This window comes from Chinchilla lanigera, unplaced genomic scaffold (assembly GCF_000276665.1).
Source record: "Chinchilla lanigera isolate Chin_1 unplaced genomic scaffold, ChiLan1.0 scaffold00182, whole genome shotgun sequence".
NCBI lineage: Eukaryota > Metazoa > Chordata > Mammalia > Rodentia > Chinchillidae > Chinchilla > Chinchilla lanigera.
Genome location: NW_004955583.1, coordinates 772,456 through 780,715, shown reverse-complemented (window position 1 = coordinate 780,715; position 8,260 = coordinate 772,456). Strand labels below are relative to the sequence as shown.

The window sequence follows — 8,260 nt, the reverse complement described above, 5'->3', positions numbered from 1 at the left end:
CCTCCTGAGTGCTAGGATTACAGACATGTGCTACCATGCCCTGCTCCCCTTTTACATTGACAGTCAAAGTAACACAGACCCTTACTTTTCTTCCGCTGCAGGAAGTCCAGGGCCCTGGCCCAGGAAGTGCTGCCATTTTCCTGGTCAGTATCACTTCTTCCTCACCTCGCTTCCCCTTACAAGCTGAAGATGGGCTCAGGGTCAGCTCAGCTCCAGGGCAGGTTTAAAGGACATGGATAAGCCAGTCAAGAAGGGGAAATACATCTCAGAAGAGGGGCCACGTTGAATTCCATATTAGCGACTGTCCCTAAAAGGGTCCCCACCTCAGGACATTTCTTACCCCACCACCCGGGAGGACACGATTTCTCCTCACGCTCAGCGTGGACACCTGTTTGATCAGACTGTCCTGGTTTCGTGTAACCCAAGGGCGTGTTACATGTTTCCTGCTACAGGAAAGCCCCTGGGATTAGACGAGCCCCACCCTCGATGAGAGAGAGCAGTACCCTGCCCCCGCGGGCCATGCTGTCCCAGGGCGGTCGCATCCTGGGTGCCACCCGGCTCCCCTCCAGGCCTCGGGGCCCTCTCCGTTTGCTCTTCCCCATCCGTCGCTCCGTAGGAAACCAGCCCGCGAAGGGACCCGCGGGGCTCCTCTGCCCTCCGCTGAAGACCTCCATTTCAGCTTCTGTGCAGGAGGCCCTCGGGTTTTGCTCTCTTCTGTGTTCCACGTTGAAGGGAGGGCTGAGCGTGTGCGGAAACAGAAGGGAAACTGCCGTGGAGGCAGCACTGATGCTTTCGAGATGGAGTCAGGCGGCCCCAGGGAGGCTCGGGGTTCCAGCGGCTCCTGGGACGCGACCCCCGCAGGCGTCTGGCTGTCCCGAAGCTCTGGGTTTGGCTCGAGGGTTACAGGCTTTGGTTCTGCGCATGGTCTTCCGAAGTGTGTGGGTTCTTTATCCTCCACGTCACACAGTCCCTGACCTCAGCTCCAGAGAAGCGTCCCCGAGGACGCTCTGGCCTCGTGAGAGCGGCACTGCCTGCTCGGTGGACGCACACACACGCACACATGTATTCACACTCATATGCACACGCACACCACCTTCTGCAAGGCACGGACTGGAAGCTGAGTCTGTTTCCCCACTTGCAGTTCCTAAGCCCCAAATACAGGTCTGCAGTTTCCGGGCTTGGTGGAGCCGCAGGTGGTGGCTGCGGGTGGAAATTTCAGGTGTGGAGGGGAGGGAGCCGGGACCGGCGCCTCCCAGCCCAGCCCGCCCCCAGCCCCCAGGTCTCCGGCCTCTCCCCTGCCCTTCCCAAGGGCTCCCCGCCTCCTCACCCACGCAGGCACCGAGCCCTCAGCCGCTCGGCGTGGCCAACAACGCCCACCGACACGGGAGAAATCCACCCGAGCTGTGAGATGACAACATCCAGGGGTGAAGTCACCGGGCAAAGGAGGAAGTCGGGGGAGTTTCACTGGAACAGGGAGAGAAAAGCGGCTCCTGGGCTTCCGGAGGGGTCCCGAGTGGGTGGCCATCCAGGCCCTTTGTTGGGCGTGACTCACAAGCAAAGTCACAGCGTGGGTACAGCTGTGGGTACAGCGTGGGGCAGACACAACCTACAGGGTTACAAGTACAGCGGCTGAGCTGACACTGGCCAAGAGGGAAGTGGTCCCGTCGCAGAGTGCAGGGAAACAGCAGAGGCTCCGGGGGGCGCTGTTGGGTCCGCGTTCTGTCAGCACTCTGTGGCCGACGCGGTCCTGGCCCACCGGGCTGGGGTGCTGGTTGCAGTCTAACTGGCTGCTGTTACCTTGCAGGCCTGGCGGGATCCAGTCTCCAGTGTGGCCTGCCCAGCCCGGGCTCTGCGGCCGGCTCTAGGCTGAATGGTTCTGGACGCCCTCCTGCTCACAAGGTCAGAGCTCCTGCAACTGCTGGAAAAACCCTGCACTGAGATCACAGAGCCCCAGAACGCAAAACAGGCAGCAAAGTGGATCCAAACGCAGGGCGCTGGACAGATGCTGACAGTGACCCGTGTCCAGTTTTGTCCAAGCCAGGAAGAAGATGTCCAGGAAAAGTCAAGTGGAATGGAAAGAGTGGGAGGGAGGAGTTTGTATCAAATCTGAGACTCTGGAAAAAGACCTGGGCTTGGTAGCGCCACCAGTAATCCCAACACTGGGGAGGCTGAGGCAGGAGGATCACTTCAGGTTCAAGGACAACCTGGAGGAACAGGGATATAGCTCAGCCGTACAGCGCTTGCCTAGCAAGTTCGAGGTCCTGAGTTTGATTCCTAGCACTAGACAAAAAAAAAAATGACAAGCCAGGTGTGGTGGCACACGCCTGTAATCCCAGCACTCGGGAGGCTGAGGCAGGAGGACCATTGTGAGTTCAAGGACAGCCTAGGCTACAAAATGAGCTCAAGTCTAGCCTGAACTGCATATCGAGACCCTGTCTCAAAAAAGACCAAAAAAAAAAAACAAGACAGCCTGGGCTACATAGCAAGTGCAAGGCCAGACATGGCTACACAGCCAGAATCTATCTCAAAAAATAAATAAATAAATAAAGTATATTTCATTTATCAGAGTGTGAAAAAAAGGTAGATATCATATGGGTTTTTTTCACAATATACAATTGGAAAGAAGGAAAAGAGAGAAGGAAGAAGGAAGAAAAGAAGGAAAAGAAATTAATCCTTCTACTTGGGAGCAGAGGAGATTTTCATAACTTGGGCTAAAAGTGCAGCTACAATTGAGGGGAACAACTGATAAATTTGACTACACAAAAATTTTAAAGTAAACTAGGGGCTGGGGACATAGCTCAGCAGCGCATCACCGGCCTGGCAAGCACAAGGTCCTGAGTTTGATTCCTGGTACAAAAAAAATAAATAAAGTAAGCAAGCTGGGCATGGCAGCTGATGCCTGTAATTGCAGTACTCAGGAGGCTGAGGCAGGAGAATTGCTATATGGTGGAGGCCAGGCTGGGCTACATAGTGAGTTCAAGGCAGAAGAAAGGGAAGGAGAAAGAGGAGGAAGAGAAGGAAATTTAAGTGGAAAATACTACCACACACAAAGTAAGAGGACAAATGGCTAACATACCTGACAAATGATTAACATTCCTAGTATATAAAGAGTTTCTCTAGGGCCGGGGATGTAGCTCAGCGGCACAGCGCCTGCCTGGCAAGTGCAAGGTCGTGAGTTCGATTTCCGGTACCGGAAAAAAACAAACAAACAAAAAAAAACCCAAAATAAAGAGTTTTTCCAAGTAAAGAGGAAATAACCAACTGAATTTTATTTTTGTTTGTTTGTTTTTGAGATCAGGTTTTACTATGTAGTTCAAATTGGCCTTAATCTCACTGTTTAGCCTGGGCTGGCCTGGAACTCAAGGCAATCCTGCCTCAGCCTCCCAAGTGCTGGGATTACAGGTGTGCGCCACCACACCTGGCACCAATTTAATTCTAAAAATTGGAAAAGCAGCTTGAAAAGACAGTTCATAGGAAAAGAAATATAAAGGGTCTCATAAGACATAAAAAAGTGTTCAAACCTGCTTCCCATAAGAAAAATACCACACCACACTAAAGTAGCACATTTGACCTATCAGATTGGCAAAAATCCATATTTTGGCAACACAATCGTTGGCAAACGTCCAAGGAAGCAGGTACCACAGAGTGTGTCTGAGGTCACCTCCCAGGGGGCGGTGGGCAGCGCTGCTTAGCAAAGTTACCTATTCATTTCCTCTTTGGACTGGCAATACCACGTCCAGCCTCTGTTCCCAAACAATTGCTGAGAAAATGTGAAAAAGTATTTGCACACGATTTACTGCGTCCCTGATTGTAACAGCAGAAGGGGAGAAAGGGACAGGAGGGAGCCGGTTAAGTTACTACCAAAGTACTACAGAGTGTAGTAAAGAGGGCCAGAACGTCTCCATGCACTCCTAAGGCATAGGCCCTAGCTTGTATCGTTAAAGAAAGCACCATGGCTGGGTGCAGTGGCGCCTGGGTGTGGTCTCAGCCACTCTGCAGGCTGAGGCAGGAGGACTGCTTAGTCCAGGAGTTTGAGGCCAGACTGGGCAACACAACAAGACCCTACCTCTAAATAATCTAAATAAAATTTTTCTAAATAATAAATAATGCAGAAAAGGGCCAGGGATATGGCTCAGCAGCACAGTGCCTGCTTGGCAAGCTCAAGGTCCTGAGTTCAATTCCCCAGTACCAAAGACACAGACACACACACACACACACAAAAAAAAAAAAAAAACCAGAAAAATAGCTACTGCACTGTGCATGACTGTAAGTCTAACACTCTGAGAGGCTGAGGTAGGAGGATCACAAGTTCGAGCCTCACCTGGGTAACTTTGCAAGACCCTGTCTCAGAGCAAAAATGAAGAGCTGGGGATGTAGCTCAAGGCAAAGGTGCTGGTCTCAATCCCTAGCTCAGGAAGAAAAAAAGAAAAAAAAACCTCAGATAAGCAAAAACTCTGTTTTCAGCACTAGGAAGTGAACCCAGCCCCCTACCCCCGCCTTTTATTTCAACAAGGCCTCACTAAATTTCTAAATTGCCCAGGCTGTGCTTGAACTTTCCATCCTCCTGCCTCAGCCTCCTAGAGTGCTAGGATTACAGGCGTGCGCCTCTACCCATGGCTGCAAAACCAGGTTTAAATGGCTACCTAGGGGGAGATGGGGACAGAAATTGTTTCTCTAGCCCACCGTGCTTTGCAGTCTCAGAACCGGAAATGTTTCAGATCATTGGAAACCACACGGACTGTCAGAAGCACTCTGGGCAGGGGTGCAGCTCAGGGTGGAGCACTCCCTGGGATGTGCGAGGCAAGCATCGGATCTGCATGGGGAGCAACAGGCTCACCCGGGCGGCACTGTCTCCAGCAGCTTGCAGCGACGGCGCTTTGATGTTTATCCCCAGCAAACTGCACCAGGAGGACCAAAATCAGAGTGCAGAAAGCTGGGTTTCGTTACCACGCAGAGGGGCGGTGGGGCTTCAGGGGGTGCTGTGTTTGCAGCTGTGAGGAGCGGCAGACTCCCGCTCAGCCTGGGCTGTTCAGGTTGGAGGACAGGGAGGTTCTGCGAGGCTCCTGTTGATATAGGAAAATAGAAACTCCCAACCTGAACGATATCTGGGAGAGTTATGGCCGGGCGTGGTGGCGCACATCTGTAATCCCAGCACTTGGGAGGCTGAGGCAGGAGGATCCCTTCAAGTTCAAGGCCACCCTGGGTTACAAAGTGAGCTCAAGGCCAGCCTGAACTGCATACCTGTCTCAGAAAGACAAATAAATAAAATAAAATAACATCAAAGAATGAATTTTAGGAACAACATAGGTTAAGAGTTGAATATATTTAGAGGGAAAGAAAGATTCTATCAAGGGCCTGAGGATTTACCTCAGCGGCACAGCGCCTGCCTGGCAAGCGCAACATTGTGAGTTCGATTCCTGGTACCAGAAGAAAAAAAAACAAAACAAGAAAACTTCTATCAGAGACAGGGACAGAAGAGGGCCCGAGTGGGTTGCCCAAGACTCCGTCTTTTCTAGGGACTTTTTTTTTTTTTTTGTCTTTTTGAGACAGGGTCTCGCTGTGCAGTTCAGGCTGGTCTCGAACTGGCAATGATCCTTCTGCCTCAGCCTCCCTAGTGCTGGGATTACAGGCATGTACCACCACGCTCGGCCTCGGCCTGGAACTCAAGGCACTCCTGCCTCAGCCTCCCTAGTGCTGGGATTACAGGCATGTACCACCACGCTCGGCCTCTAGGGACTTTTATAGAGCAAAATCAGGAGGTGAGGCGGGTCCAAGGTAGGGGTAAAATGGGAAATCACAAGGTGGGCATGAGGTGGGACAAAAGTATGCTCAGCCTATAAGAACTGTTCGGGTAAAATTGATTAAATCGGCATCCAATGGGGAAGCGAGTCACGTAGCAAGCGGGCATGAATGCAGAACAGGGGCTTTTCCTGTAGGGATTGGGTCAGCGACTCTTCACGGTGATCCCTGCCTACTTAGAATATCAATCCCTTATGTTCACACCTAGAGAGGTGTGTGGGCGCTTTTGCTCAGTCTCTTGTCTTGAGGTCTGGTCCGCAGCAAGTAGGTCTCCATTTGCAAGGTATCTCGTCTTCCATACTGGCTCCTCTGAGGGCCTGGCCCGGTCTCACTGCCTGTAACATTTCTGTCCACCTCAGCTGCCTACAACACTATGAGGAAAACACTGAGTGCCTGACCTGAACCGGAAGTCTCGGCTTGGTCAGAGTTCGGCTCTGATACGTTTGTGTTTCCTTTCCCCTGCAAAACCCTGGGAAACAGGCCCAACAGGAAGCCAGGAACACCTGTCTTCACCCTCAGGAGGAGCCAGCGTCCCCTGGAACATTTTATCCCATCAGAAATGTAAGAAGCTGGGCATGGTGGTGCACGCCTGTAACCCAGCACTCTCGAGGCTGAGGCAGGAGGATCGCCATGAGTTCAAGGACAGCCTGAACTGCATAGTGAGACCAGCCCTCCACCGCTCCTCTGAGGAATGTGTCTACCCACTTCCCCTCTCAGACACCAGCAGTTATATGTAGTAACTAAAGTTCCGCAGAGACACCGTCTTTAATAGTCTTTTTAACACGACGAAGAAACATTCTCCCGACTCACCATGGCTCTACCGGAAGGATGAGGTCGCCTTTGCAAAAGATGTGAGCGTCTCCAGTCACGGCTCGGGTTTGGCGCGGAGCCCTGGCCACGGCTCCTTCAGCGATGACCCGGGGTCCCTCCCTGCGGGAACTGCAGCAAGGGCATGTGAACACACCACCCAGCAGAGGCCTGCTCCTTCCCTACAGTTCCATACTGAACACTCCACAGGGAACGGATCTGCAAGAAGTCAAGATGGAAGTTGCTCCGTTATTTCCTAACAAGGGCCAAGCCCTCAGAGTCCAACAGCTTCCCAACGACAGTGACAAAGGGGAGGGACTTACAGGGGAGGCAAAGACACGAAGAGATTGTGGGTCCTGTCTGTCGCCAGTGAGGGAGCAACATGTGAACTGGGTGCTCGTTAATTTATCGAAAACCCACGCGACAGATCACACGAATATCCACGCAGTGAACAGCAGCACCTTGCCTCGGCCCGAGCACATCCAGGGTACGTCGGAGAGTCAGCGAGGAGACGGTGGGGCGTGTGGCCTCCCGCTGGTCTGCGTCTCCTTGCACAGGAAACGGGCAGCATCTTCAAATCTGACGTTTCTGATTGCTCCGGTTGTCCCCCCGCCCCCAGGGGGCAGCCGCTCTGCCTGGCACTGGCAGGAAGGGTGCTGTCCTCTGGGCGTGATGGTACCCAGCCCGGGGCCGCCCGGTTCCCCAGCTCTGTGTGTCTGCCAGTGGGTGGTCCCCCAGCCAGGAACCTATGGAAAACATTAAGAACAAGTTTCTTTGTGGAAATGCCCCAAAAGAAAGCCGCTGCTGAGCCCGGAATAGGAGTCATGGGACTATGAGGAAATCTGGGAATGCAGCGGCTCTGGCAGACATAAACTGAGGCTTTGCCGCTTTGACCTCGAAGGTGGCTCCGTCCTGTGAACCCACTGCAACTGCAGGTTTTGGGAAAGAGGTTTGAGAAACTGCTCCCGGAAATGTTTCCCGCCAACTCAAACTTGCTGCGGAGTGAGATACAAAACTCAAGTGAAAGTAGGAACGGGGGTGACTTGCGGTAAGAGAATGCAAACAGGAAGCAGCAGCCTCCACAGCACAGACTTGAGAAAGGCCCAGAAAACCTGGCGAAAATCTGGGAAAGCCCACAAAACCTGGAGCCTTCCTCACTGCACGGAAAATTCACAAAGATTTCTGGTGCTTTTCGTAAAGGTTAGGCAGGGGTCAGCGCTCCTTCCTGCAAACGTGGCCTAGGGACCCATCAAACTCCCTTCCTCCAAGATGGTACAGGCAGATTTCAGGAGCTGGAAGGCTCTGAACTTCCTGGAACCAGGTTCTTTGCTGGCCAGGGGCCAGGGCGCACCCCTGCCACCCCAGCAACTCAGGAGGCTGAGGCAGGAGGATCCAAGCATGAGGCCAGCCTGGGCAACCTAGCAAGACCTTATCTGAAAATAAACTTAGAAGGGCCAGGAAGGTAGCTCAGTGGTAGACCACTGCCTAGCACATGTGAGACCCCGAGTTCAATCCCTAATACCATAACAAAAAAATAAAATTGTGCTGTTATGAGACAAGATGACAGGTAGGGGGCCTCAAAACAGTCTCCATGCCAAGCACAGAGCTCCTCTCCAATAGCAAAGGCCCCAGATATCCACATTTGGCCAGGCGT

At 52.6% G+C, this 8,260-nt stretch overlaps 1 protein-coding gene across 1 annotated transcript; it reads right to left on the bottom strand.

The window, feature by feature from the left end:
- Positions 1–410: 410 nt before the first annotated feature.
- LOC106147566 lies at positions 411–6,703 on the bottom strand. The gene is made up of 4 exons (XM_013509808.1): positions 6,610–6,703; positions 3,077–3,154; positions 1,328–1,606; positions 411–1,200 (listed from the first exon to the last, which is right to left on the bottom strand). The coding sequence occupies exons 1-4, from the start codon at positions 6,610–6,612 to the stop codon at positions 901–903; spliced, it is 660 nt and encodes a 219-aa protein (XP_013365262.1). The 5' UTR covers positions 6,613–6,703; the 3' UTR covers positions 411–900.
- Positions 6,704–8,260: the final 1,557 nt, after the last annotated feature.

What these genes read in the sequence shown, in the direction of transcription:
- LOC106147566 (XM_013509808.1), bottom strand. An exon ending in GAATGTTAATCATTTGTCAG is followed by an intron (nt 1,607 to 3,076) that starts GTATGTTAGCCA and finishes GTAACCCTGTAG; the next exon opens with GTTGTGTCTGCCCCACGCTG. An exon ending in AGGGCTCGGTGCCTGCGTGG is followed by an intron (nt 1,201 to 1,327) that starts GTGAGGAGGCGG and finishes TTCCACCCGCAG; the next exon opens with CCACCACCTGCGGCTCCACC.